The sequence below is a fragment of the Plectropomus leopardus genome, chromosome 5, assembly GCF_008729295.1.
Source record: "Plectropomus leopardus isolate mb chromosome 5, YSFRI_Pleo_2.0, whole genome shotgun sequence".
NCBI lineage: Eukaryota > Metazoa > Chordata > Actinopteri > Perciformes > Serranidae > Plectropomus > Plectropomus leopardus.
The window spans coordinates 23,077,221-23,091,372 of NC_056467.1; the positions used below are offsets into that span (position 1 = coordinate 23,077,221).

Here is a 14,152-nt window from a genome sequence, read left to right on the forward strand (position 1 = left end):
AGAGGCCAGCCATTAAGAATAAATATTTCAACCTCAATCTGACTAGGCCAGTCTTGTCCAACTTACAGCCAAAGCGAACTTGTATAATTCCTACTGTATCTCTACAAGGATTCAATTGTACTTTCGCGACAGCTCAGGCTATTTCCAAGGTGCTATCTGCCAAGATATCATATTTCACAGTGTCAGCACCTATCAGGATTAAAAGTCCGCCTGGGCATGATGTCCCCCAAGATGAGACGAGATCGGCAAAGACAGAACTGACAGGTACCTTGGTGGTCCTCCAGGCCTGTGTCTGTGAGGTGTAAAGGAACGTAGGTGTGGATGATTAACCTGAGATAGCATGAGTACCTGTCATCACCAGGAGGGGGGCAGTACTTGCAATGAAAAAAGTACCTCAAGTTTTTGCAATGACTTAGGTATGAAGTTTGCCTTCTCTTTTCTTCATCTTGCTTCCTTATCATCTCTATTGAGGAGTTGCACATGTTCGGTACCAATTGAGCTCTCGCAAGAAAATGGCAACATGTAAAGATTTAAAACAAGACTTTAGCTGGGTGCTGTAGAGCAGTGCTTCTCAGCTAGGGGACTGGTGACCCCCACGGGTCCTTTATTTTTGCACATCTTCCTTCCCCTCTGGGCAGATGACAGGAGGACGACACAGATCAACAGAAAAACATGACTGATACCAGTTTGGATCTGCAGGCAGTCGCTGCTGATGGGATATGATGGTATATCGCGTTCAACATAAGCTTCAGGTTGGTAGCAAGGGTGTGCCTGGCAGGAGAACTAATTAGGCAGCACATGGGGCTCTGCGTGAGCTGGGAGCTCATATATGAATACATCATGTACAAAGAGCAGAAGTTAAGAGTGGGCACAGACCCATGACCATCATGCACAAATGCACAGAAACACACGTACATATATGCTGGTACATAGGCATGTTCACTCCCTCACTTACACCCAGACCCTGTTGCGACAGCTCAGCTGCGCTGTGGGCGCCATAAGGGCTGTGACGATGTGAGGCCAAGAAGGCGTTGGAGGCTCCTATCGGGCTCCTTCCTAATGGCAGAGTTGACATTTACCCCAGGAGGCTGTGGGCTGTGACTGCTGCTCCCACAGAAATGATTCAACCTGCTGCGCGGAATATAGTGGATCTATTCTGATGGATGAGGACGGCTACGGTGAAGGACCTGGAGATGTCTGGGGGCTGTGTGTGCATACTGTACCTCATTCTACCAACACGCTGATTGTGACATGACTGTTACTAAAGCCATCTCAAGCCTATGTTGACAGTTACCTCGGAAAGTACATGATGAGGCGAGACAGAACACAGGTATGGTATGTCAGTGGGATCACTAAGTGAGCGTCTTCTATCATATGTTTTGTTGAATCATACATACAGGCACACAACTCCTCCAGAGAGCTCAGCAAAGAGAGAACAGCTGCCTTCACGCAAGCACTCTGAATTGATCAGCTCTGACTGAATCCTGCTCTTGGACTGGCAGTTATGTTACTGCTGGTCACACATTTTTCATTTGTCTAAAAGTTTTTACTATTTTAGAGTGACTATTTTAGTTAAGCACGAAGGAATGAACAGAAACTGCAGGTTTGAGGGGAGTGCCATTAGACCCTGTCTGTGATTGTAGCTTTTTTTCTGTGTCCCCTTTCTGAATACAGAGGTTTTCGCGGGGCCTTGAATGCGGCGCAAGTCCCCTTAGCAGCAGTTTGTTGAGTTTGACCTGTGAGAATTGGGAAAAATAATGTTTTGATCGTCTCACAATCTTTTTGATCAGTTTGTGGTCAGATCGATCAGAGCTGATCAGATTGATGGATTAAAGGAGCAGCTGCTGCAGAGGCAGGGTTCCGTGGGAGCACGGCTGGTTTAATCTAAAGTGGGTTGCAAAAAAGAACAGACAACACTAAAACATATGAATTAACAAATGTTTAAAGTTGACTTTTACTGCACTTGGTGCTGTACGCTCTGCAGTGAGATTAAGAGAGACACACAGTTCCAAAAAAATCTAAATGTGGCAGCAAATGCCAATATTGTGGCATTATTTTCATGATCAATTGATCTACTATTTGCTCGATTAATTGCTGAGTTGTTTTGTCTATAAAAGTAAAAAAAGGTAAAAAAAAAAAAAAAAATCCAATACTTGTCTCCCAAAGCCTAAGATAACGTCCTCAAATGTCTTGTTTTGTCCACAACCCAAAGATAATCAGCTTAATGTTATGAAAGAGTAAAGAAACCAGAAAATATTTTCCAACTCAGAAGCTGGAATTCAAAAAAATCTGATTTTTCTTCTTAAAAACAATACTTAAACCAAATAAAAAATTTGTTGGCGATTAGTTTAATCAATTAATTGTTGCAGCTCTAAATGGAAGCTGGTGTCTTGCTTCAGACAAGATAAAAGGCGTGCACAAAAGTTGTGGTGTTTCAGAATCATTTTTTTTGCTACTGAGCCAAATAAAGATGCGTTTGCCTCATTTAACTGTTATACTATTGTGGTCATTTTTTGTGACTCCACTATCTCAGTGTCTGTGGATGTTAGGCACCATTTATGATTGTGCTTTGAGATTACAGTTAAAAATTGCAAATCCATTACTCATAACTGTATACTCAATGCTGGGGCTGCTTGGCCCTCTCTGACGATGCGTAGGCTTAGTCACTAACCTATCTTTATTCATAAGGCCTTTTTTGGGAAAGCTTCCTTCCTACCCTTGTTTCTATATTCATCAGAAATGTGGGCCTTGTTACACTGTAGTCTGAAGACCTGGGATATTTTTCTGCTGACTGTTTTCTTTCTGCAGAAAAACGTAAGGGAATTGGTTACTGGTGAATGGGTTTGGGACAACTGCCAGATGTAGGGGAAATAAATATTTTGGTGACTGTTGAGGCTTTTAGTAACACATTACTCACACATTTTAATTGAGCTATTTCTGCTTCTCTCTGTTCTGCTACCTCCCACTCCTTTTTCTGTTTCACTACATATTAATGCAACTTTATGTTCACTGTATTTTTTTTTAACTAAAAAAGCAACACCACAACTCTTGTAATTCAAACGCAACAAGCTGGCCTCAATCACAATAGTTGGAGGGATACTTTGCTGAATTTTAATTAGCTTTGTATCATGACAATGGTTGTAGCGTGTAAACAGACTGTGGTAAACTTCGCTCCATCTTACCAGCACTAAGATCTCCTTGCTCATCTCCCAACTAATAAAACAATATTACTTTCACATTTTTGTATGCTTGCCACCAAAGACACAAAGAGTGTCTTCAACTCAGACCAAATGCTGATCAAAATGTAAAACTAGCAGAGCCCATCAAATATGAACCAAGATTCAGTTGAAGCATTGTCTATTTTTCACCTTAAACATTTTTTGTGCACTGTTTGGCCGTTATATGAGAACTTGAGAACAAGTGGCCGCCACAGTTTCCTGTATTGTAAAAATGTAGACTGAAAAAACTAATTAGCATTAAACTATAAGCAGTGCTAATAAAGTATGAATTATGATTATGACACATTTTTCTTGCCTAAAATGTCATCGAGATATTCTATCTTACCATTTGACTATAATCCAAGAGTTTTTTTTCAAGCTAGCCGGTACATTGTTTCCTGTGTTGAAACAGCCGAGCTCACATCATGTCACGTCAATTTCAAAAGTATTTGTATTTTCCTACTGCACAGACAGCCTAGTTTTGTGAAAAGAACATTTTTGTGGCATTGAAATACTTCTTTTAAAAACTAATATGGCAGGGGAAAACGTGGTTTGAACCCGCCAATTCAACAGTTAGCATACTAAACCGTGTGAGTCCATTCTCCAATAGATATTTCCCTCACTCAAAAATAGACTAATTGTATAACCATCAAACAGATAGTTGTAAACTGTTATCAGTATAAATGACAAAAATGAAAACCTACCAAACTGTGTTTCATTATAGTCATTTGTGGCACAAAGAGTGCATTCTTCTCGAAACCTACTAAAAACAGATTTTTTTTTAAGTCTACCAATTTCCTAATTTCTAAAGATGTTTGTGTTTGTTGTTGTATAAAGCTCACCTTTGCCTCTTAAACTGCAGCTCAGTAATAAAATGTCAATTCAATTTACTTTAATACAGTCAGCATCAATACTGCTTCACAGGAAGCCCTGGGTACATTTATTAGAAACAAAACAATAACATTATTAAAGCAAGTATATTGTATCTTTTTACCGACGCATTTATGGAGGCCTTTTTTGCATTATAAATAGTCAGAGGACTCAGTTTCAGTCAGGGAGAGGAATGGTTCATTTTTCACTATTGTTCTGTGCTTCAATAGCAGCAGCCCTTTGGCCTTGTGTGCTCAGCAAATTTGTTGTTTAACCATCAAACATCAGAGAACAAGACCTTGGATTAGGTTACAAGCCAACATCTCCATGTAGAGGCCCGGGGTTTTTGTGCCAGGAGAACAGAGACAGAACATTAAATGCCAGTGCTGTCCTCAGGAAGGGGACGAGACGACATCCCCGCACACCCGGCTTTCTGCTTCTCTCTTTATATTCCCCCACTGTCACAAAGGCAGCAGCAGTAAATATTGAAGTAAGTTCATAAAAGTATCTTTCAAAGCTAGGGATGAGACAGCTGGTATACCATCAAAGGCAATAAAACATATGGTACAGTGACAGCACATGCATCATCGCCTGCCTGCGCAAGTTACCAATTCCTTCTTTTATTCTGAAAGCTTTTTCTCTTTTGTTTACCCGTGAAAGCAGAGTTCATAAGTCTTTGAATTCCTATGACAATGTCAACACAGAGAGTAAAGGAAATGAAATGGCTCAGAGAGAATCAGATAAAGGAGGACCAAAAAATAAAAAATGGACTACTGCTTTACATATTTTGACATGGTTATTTAGACAGAAGGCATTAGAGGAGTTGAGTGTACAGAAATTTCATGACATATTAACATCCAGGAATGTCATGTTGTTATATTGCAGAAGATTTACATAAATACTATCCAATTTAATAAACAGCTTAAAATTACACCCTTCCCTTATGAATGACATCATCTTAACTTACATTCTAGCATTTTAGCAATGGATAACTGTATGTTTTTGGATGTACAATATTTAAAATACCACCTTTAAGGTCAAATGTGTAGGTTTGGTTTTTAGTTGCTCTTAAACAAAAAAAATCTATAATCTATTCCCTGCTTTGCTTTACACTGATATCATCTTGCAAACAACAAATCATTCAATTCCTCTCACTGATGCCTTCATCCAACACTACTTACAATAAGTGCATTGAACCACATGGCCACTACAACCCCTCAAAAGTGCAAGCATCATGCAAGGGCATCTACCTTATCAAATGTGGTGATCTACTGGTTATCATGCTTTCCATAATAAACGCATGATACATGAAAAAAGGCAACAAAAATGTCTATATGAATAATGCTTTAACCCTTTAACAGGCTATAGTTTCCTCGATAATTTTGTAATATTATAATGAAAATGTTGGACAAAAAATTAAAAAAACTATTCTCAACATTATCAACAAACATTTGGCTTTGTTCATACTGCCAGCCTAAATCTGAGTTCTGGCACATCCACAATGTATCCAGAATGGTTTTAAGAAAGTCTTGACAGCAAAAAAAAAAAAAAGCTAATTTTGCAAATTGGATCCACACCACATTTTGAGGTAATCTGAAATGTAATTTTAGTTGAATTGGATTGGATTCAAATTGGATACAGATGTGTCTCAGTCTGGGCACTCTGGTTGCTCAAATCAGATTTCAAAGTGTCTTTGATTACGGCACAAAACATCAACGTCAAATCCAAAGTGACTGAAGTGCTGAGCCGAATCCGTGCTGCTACTAGCAAAGCGCTCAAGAGGACAACATGAGGAACACCAGTCCGTGGATAGACATAGAAATACATTGAAATAAATAACTGCAACTTCCCAGCCTGATTGTTTGGAGGGTCACATGATAGACTGCCATTTGAGAGCTGCGTCACCAGCACTGCTACTCAGTTACTGACACACAAATCCAATCTGATCACTTGCAAATACCAGAGTGGACAGTCGGGTGACAACCAAAACTTTATGCCATCATGGCACTGGTTCCTACATGTGTGGTACCAACCCGACTGAATCATGATGCAGATTTTGGTGCCTCATTTCAGTGCCAGATTACGTGTGTAGCGAGTGTGCAGCCAAGAGATAAAGAGAGGGCATGTGTGTGCTGGATAACGGTGACAGGGAGGCTGCAGTGACCGGAGTAGAGAGGATGAAGTTAAACATGGCTGTGCAAAGTGTATTTAAACTGGTAAGAGGTAGTATATTCAATTTCAGGTTCAACTTTGCCTTTGCAGTTACAAAAAGACTTCCTTTCTTTATTGTTGACTGTTTGTACTTTATTTGGGAAAAAGAATTCATTTAGGCACTGTTACCATATAATTATTGTTTTGTCATAGGTATCATTTAAAAAACAAACAAAATACCCAGCCCTAGTGGACAGTCTGTCTTTAAGATCTGCTTTGGGAAAAAAAAATCTGATTTGCATGCATTCTGAAAAGAATGTTTTCACAGGGCACAGAAGTCTGCAAATCACTCACTACTTCTGACAAAGCTTAATTACTGAGAGTGCCTGGTAATACTGACGGCGACTCAGATGAGCAATACTAACCTCTCAGAGTGTCTCTCATCTGGATTTTGGTGGCTGGCCAGTAAGAGAACAATGTTTAAAGAGATTTACATAATTGAATCAAACTGAAACAAACGTATAATTCTGAAAAGTGAGGTGGACATATCCCCGCAACTCAAAGTGGAAATTAAGCCATTTTTTCAAGGAACATATTTGATTGACTGACCTGCTAACTCCACAAAAGTCCAAGTTCTTTGCTGATAGTTTCCAGGTCTGGCCCATTTCATTTGTGAAATGTTTACTTTAATTTGTCTGATTTTGTAATTGGTTCTGATTCATGCATTTATTTATTTTTACTTTTGAATTCAATTTGAGGTCACAAATGTGTTGATTCTACTTAAAGTCCATTTTGGAGGCTGTAGTTTGTGCTGCTATTTTATTTTCCCCGGGTGAATCTGGATGAAATAGACAGTCAAGCGGATCAAGGGATGCCAAGTCAGAAAGACAAACAGATAGATGGATAAGTAGATGGGTAGACAAACATAGAGAGAGAGAGACAGATACTGCTTGAAAGAGAAATGTAGCGCCCAACACACTAAGCATGCTACTCTGTGACTGCAAAAGTGTGCATATGTAAAGGGTGAGTGTTTTGGCCTCAGTGTATTAACTGCGGCATGGCCATAATTCAGAGCAGCTTGTCCTCATTAAGACTTAGCTGTCCCTCCCACTGATGCGCCTTACTCTGAGGGCAGCTTAGTGCTTTCATCCCCATTTTGATATGGACCTCAGCCCTGTCTCCTGAGTACCAGGGACTGCGGCGGTGATGTTGATGGCAGCGCCACCCACCTCTCCTGGGACCTCTCGTAACCCTAAACATAGGCTGGGTGGCATGAGGTCAGCTGCCTGCTGTGCTAACATCCAAAGGTTACTGTCACTCACTCTGTCCAAACACTACCCTCAAATACCATGATAAATCCACATTAGGACTGGTATGGCCAATTGCATTTTCATCAATGCAACGGTTGGCTTGGTTGTGCCACAATAAAGTGGTCTGAAATTACATTCACTGCAAAGTCTGCTTTAAATATGTCTCATTCTAATCATGCGTGATCATTTACAGGGTTTACATATAGTACTTGAATTGGAAGCACGTGCCAAAAACTGCAGTTCTTTGAATGGCCACTTGAGGCTGACGCCAAAAGTGACTTAATCCCCACTCTCACAGGAAACTAAAGGCTGCCTCTTGGATGAAATTCCAGTGTTTATCTGACCAATCCACCTCCGCTCCTGCCCAACCTATGTATACCTTCTTGCTCTTTATAATACAGCAGTTCCTTAAAACATCAAAAAAATGCTCTCACCCACCGCGTTTAATTCTGCCGATAAAGGGTGTCTCTGTGTTTCATTACCTGACGTTGAGGGCAGCTGACCAAGCGTCGGTATTAAGCCCTGTATATACTGTATGATTTTGGGCTGTCTCAGAAATTAGAGAGAGAAATGTTGCAATATCTTTGGTTGTTGCTCAAAAAAAGGTGGTCCTACGGCACAGACTGAGAGAGGTTTGAGGATGGCCATTGTCGCAATCTTGCGATCAAAGACAGTATAGGATAAAATTCTGACAGTGTCAGAAATATGGGATGACCATCTCACTGTGTGACTGCTGCTATGACCTACGTCTATTGACCAACCAACAGAAACGCAGCATGAAATGACGCACTCATCAATGCAACTAGTGAATGCTAAATGCTAGCAGATGCTAAGATTTACTTCCAGCTCCCGTTGTAAAATTGAGTAGTGTACATGGATGACGTACGCTGACAACAATTTGTTCTTGGGTATTGATGTCAATGGGTGTACATCGTAGCCTGCGATTCAGTAGGCGTTGTCATCATACAGTCTAAATACATGTTGCACAGTGTAGCTTCCAATTAACTTATGGGATTTCTAAAATCTCAGTCTGTAGGAGGCTTTAGACAAGATGGGGGTGAGACCAGATTGGTAGGCTTCAAATTGGACATCCACAAACCAGTGGGTGATGTTACATTGGCTATGTCCACTATTGTTGTACAATCTATGGTTGGGAGTTATGTAATTTTCCATTTTTTTGGTGGACAGAACTGTTGACACGCCTCACGGCAGAACATCTTGGTTTCTCCCCAACCAGCAGTTTCATCAGGGGGGCAGCATCTTTCACCTGCAGGTTAAACCTTTGAAGGGATGAGCCAAATTCTGAGCTTCCATGTTGAGATTGCTATCAGTTCAGTTCTGACTTCCAGGGCACTGTCTATCCGGTTACAGCATGAAATGAAAACAGACTTTAACCAAGACCTTAAGTTTCTTTAGTTCCTCCCCACAAATGTGTCAATTTCACCCCCACATCAGGATAAAAGATCATACAGTGAGGAGCTAGCAGATTTACTGTTTGCACCATTAAGTCCTCTGACGTGATGTGGATGTCAACTGCCATTCTTTTGGCCATCAAATAAGAAAAGCGTGTTGAAACAATTCTCAGTCATGCAGGTTACAATATTTACATGTATTAAGTCAAAGGCAACTGAGATTCTTTGGTGCTATTAAATCAAGACTTTTGGTTGGTGTTGAGGGTTTATGTACTATCTGAGAGCAGATAGATCTATACTCAACAAATGATTGTTTACAAGATAAAAGAGGCATCACTCTGTAAAATGACTGTAAAATCACTACATGATGGGGTGGGGGAAAAAATACAGCATAGTATTGCAATATATGCATGGCAATATTGTATTGATACAGAGGCACTGAATTTCTTTTATTATTTAAATGATTGATTTGTAATTTATAATCCATTTATTTAAGAAGGGACATTGCACATTTAAATAAATGTAAATGCACTCGAGTTATCTGGGGAGCTAGTTTTCATCGGTAGTCCCTTGCTTGATGTTGATAGGCATCCTTGATATTGCAAATACAAATTTAACTTTTGGTGGCCTACTAGGTAATAAAATCAATAGCTTTTATAGTCAACTAGATACATTTTACTGCAAGAAAAATGACTGATGTGAAATGAACAGACTGAAAACTTGATCTTATTAGATAAAACAGCTGATTATAAAGTTTTCCTTTTGGGACATAATTTACAGTTGACAACAGGTAATATATTGCAATATATGTTATGGCATTACTGAGCACATTGCAAAACATATAAAATTGTGGACCAGAAGCAAACGCTATGCCTCTGCAACTGGGCTGTCCGAAAATCAGTGGTAAAAGCCATGTAAGCATAGTGCAAAGTGAAAATGATGAGTTTGCCAGTGGGGTACTAACATGCATGAGTGGCCTGACCCGCTTGACACAACAAACAACATAAAGATGGTAGCGTTACCTTATACTTTGCTCAGGATGCCATTACTCCACTATATCTTTGCATAACAAATAGTGGTTTGCTATTATATTAATGCTCTGAATGACACATTAAGAACCTTTAAATGACTTAGGCCAAAAACAAACTCGATCAGGACAACACTAATTATTAACAAAACTGACTGATGTCAACATCCCACCGTTTACAGACCAATTTTCAACATCACATGGATCAACACAGAACCAAGATCCACAGCTGTAAATGTGTGCACAGATAGTTTCTCCATGCAATCCAGGATTATTGCCGACATTTCAGGTGGGCTCACCTTCAGTTTACAAACAGATTTTGATAAATCTGCCAAACCTTTAATCTTTTTACAATCTGTCTGATTCTCTGACTGCTCTTTTTTTTTTTGCCTTGTCCGACTTCATTTTACTTCTGTGATCTTGTTTCCAGATCTCAGCAAATACTTTGGTGAGTAAAACATTATTGTAACTGATAGTTACATGATCATATGTTATATGATCCCAGATTACCAACATTAAAAATCCATTGAGTTTGTCAAGACCTTTGTTATTTTATAAGGAGACAAAAGCACTCAAACTTAGCTGATGTCATTCAAATGACATACTCAACCTCACAGTCTGTTCACGAAAAATGGGAGATATCTAGTACTTCATAAAGGCTCTGATGTTCATCCAGGATTCAAAGAATCAATCTGTTAAATCTGAAAAGACTAGAATTGCAAAGAAAATTATTATATAGTAAGACAGCGAAAACAGAAGCAAAATAGCTTTAGGAAAACTATATAACAGGAGCTAATGAAGGGAAACCGTGAGAACCATCTTCTCTGCAACAGTCAGCGGGAGAAATCGTATGAAAAATACAGAGGGACGAGCGATAGAACACGGGGTATGAAGACAGTGAGAAAAGCAATTAGTGTCCGCTAATTGCTCTCATTAGAAGAGATGGGGCCGATTTTGCAGACTCTGTGATGGACAGTAACAATTCAAACACATAAATGTGGACTGAGTGGGTGTGCAGTTTAAAAGCCATGCAGCAAACGGTGGTAGCTCTCAGTCTGATAGCAGCAGCACTGATAAGACCAGACCCTATCATCAAAACTTCCCTCTGTCATCTTTCTGCTGATAAAAAAAGCAGATATGACTTAAAGAGAGTGATAGAAAGATAAAGCCATAGAAGTCTGATACAGCTGGAGAAAAGATGGACAAAATGGTGGAGAAAGAAGAGAAGATGGATAAAAGAGTTGAGGCAAAAGAGAAGGACAGCCTCCTGTCCATCACTTCTTTGAGCAAGAAGTTTTATGCCATATAAATTCATGGCATAGCAAAGCACATGTAGGCAAGAAGAGCATAAAATATACAGGAAAACTGATGTGGTCCAGCTTCCCTGTGTGAAATCAAATATCTAGTCAGCCTTGGAAGTTTGTGTCAGTCCTGCCACTCTTGTGCATCACATAATTATTTTAGTGTTGACGAAACACCTGTGAAAAGAATCCATTCTGGTTGTTAAAGGATAGCCATTTTCCTTGTGAAAACACTTGGCAGGCAGAGGTCCTGAGAAACAGAGGTAGGGATGGAAATCAAGGATCTGGTTCCAAATTGTCTGATCCATCGGAATTGTATGCCGAGCTTAAGAATTCCTTTCAAAGATGTCATCATGTTTTTCTGAGATTTTCAGTGACGCAAAACACACGCATCAACAATGCGGGAAACTTGCAATATGGAACCCGGTCTCACTCCTAACTTGTCAAATACTGAGGCTTGGTCAGTGGCCCCCTGCCTTAGATACTGATGCAGAGGCACCGTTTAGCAGCGCTACAAGGTGCACCAGACTATGGCATTTTTTGATGCCCTGAGCAGAAGGAGCAGGAAGGTCTGCATAAAGCAGGGACGAGGTGAGGTAGATGGATCAACATAACTGCAGAATTTCAGTGTTGTAGGGCTGCCCCTTTAAAGTCGGAGACTCGAATGATCTAGTCAGAGACCTCTCAGTCGACTGAGATCGCCTCAAGTCGATCAATCGTTTTGTTTTTTCAGTTTGTTTGGGTTTTTTTTTTTTTTTTGTTGCTGGTCAGTATGCTGCATTGTGTGCTTCTGGGGACATTTTGGTCCCCAGATTTTGCTGCAGAGTGAGCACTCATGACTTTCATGCTACTCTTTGAACTGCGGACATGCAGGCAGTGAGTGACATCAGGAGACAGATACTTGGCACAGAGGGACAGAGAGACTACTCATCTGCTTAGAAGTGTTGAGATTACAGCTAACAGCAAGTTAATATGCTGCTGTCTCTGGCTTTTCTTTGATATCTAGTGTTGCCAAAATTGTTGTAGCACATTTCCGACCCTTTGTTAGCACCCTTAGCTTTTCTGCTATATTAAGCGAATGCAGCTGTCACATTGAACATCCCACTGAACCTGCTCAGACTTTAAAACTTTGGACAACGAAACGAATCGTTGAAAATTCGTATTGAACAGCAAAATCCGATTCGACTGACATAATTCTGAGTCAAGTACGTCCCTAGACGTATGTGATGTATGTAACATGAAGTTACAGTATGCTAGTCAGAAAATTCCTTAAGTCAAACCATGAAGTTTTTTTTTTCTAAATCTAAACACGTACTGTTATTACCTAAACCTTAACAAGTAAACCTAAAATACATTTTTTGTAATCTATGTTTTAAGTGTATTTTGAAAAGAGACTAAGCATGTAATGAGCGTTAATTTAGACACCATCCCTGAACGTCCCAAACCGATGCTGGAGTGGCGTCTTCTGACAAGTTGGGAGTTGGAACGTGCTGGCAATATGAAGGAGTCATGGCGGAGAGGAAGAAACGGTCCAAAGCGTGGGTTTATTTCACAAAGATGATAACGGTGCTTCTTGTAATGTCTGTAAAATGTTAATTTTGAGTGAGGATAGAAACAGCAGCACTATGCTGAAAACATCTTTCTATACAGCATGAGCTTTCATTCCAGCACATCTGCTATTAGGGGTATATATCCCATGTTATAATAACATAAGCACCATGCAGGCATGCTAATCAGATTTTTAATTTGACTAGGAAAACCGAGATGAAAATGAACGCTGTACAAATGTACTCCCATCTCATCCATTTTAGATAATGACAGACTGTTGCTACAGCCAACATAACTTGCCCATCAGCTTCCCTTTTCACGCTTGCTGCACAGAGAGGGAAAATGAGTGAAAAAGGGGAAATGACTCACAACACTGCGTTGACGCTGAAAACCTGTCGCCCTATGTTTTATTCACACACAGAGTTGACCAGGAAGCAGTAAGGGAATTGATTAAGACTTAGCAGAAAATGGCACTGGCATCAGTAAAATCTTATTAATTCCCAACCCTAAACAGAGGCCTACTGAAAAAGACCACAGAGACACAAATCAGGGAGAAAAATGCTTCATAACTGCCCTTGCATAAATGTTTTTAAAAATGCATTTCTTTTAACTACGCACAAATGGTTCTAAGCACACGGTGTAGGCCAAACCCAAGTGTAGCATAAAAGAGCACATTAATGCTGAAGCACTTCTCGCTGCAGGATGAAAAGAAAGAACTTTGTGGTGTCTGTGTGACAGAGTGCTGGTGTGCAATAGGGCATACGCAGACTGAAACAAGATGTAATTAACAAGAATAATATCTCTTCCCTCCTCCAACTGTGAGCAAGGGAAGCTGTGATATCTGCTCTGTCCTGAAACAGTGTAATCGTGTCTCATTTTCAGCTGAATCCCTGATTGAGTCAAAGGCGGGACATCATGATAAAGCCCCGGCTCCTAATGAGTACAGAGTAGCTGCGGCAGTTAGAGTTCGTACTCTGCTGGCTTGACTTCTTCACCTGCTTCTTACTCACAGACTCTCAAATAACTTGAGTGCTCGAAATCACCACCTTACCTCTCGATGATGTCGGCGATGACACAGGCAAACATCTGCAGGCCCTCTGGAAGCTGCAGAGCCACTGGAGAGAGTGGAAAAAGGCAAATAAAAAAAGTTACATACTTGACAGCAACATGTTATTTAATAAATCCTGGACAGCACAGTTATACATAGTCTCTGCTACTGGTTCAGAGTGCTGCGCTGACAGCAAATAGTGACATTTCAGGGTAATTTCCCTTCTGCCACGGTAGTACTATTGGTTTATTTTAGCAAGTGATGGGG

General features: G+C 40.2%; 1 protein-coding gene across 1 annotated transcript in view; it reads right to left on the reverse strand.

The window, feature by feature from the left end:
- dph1 (diphthamide biosynthesis 1) overlaps nt 1–13,948 on the reverse strand; it is a 66,727-nt gene extending 52,779 nt beyond the window's left edge. The window contains 1 exon segment of the mRNA XM_042487279.1: nt 13,889–13,948. Within this exon segment, the coding sequence (XP_042343213.1) occupies nt 13,889–13,923 (35 nt within the window). The 5' untranslated portion in view covers nt 13,924–13,948.
- Between the last annotated feature and the right edge of the window lie 204 nt (nt 13,949–14,152).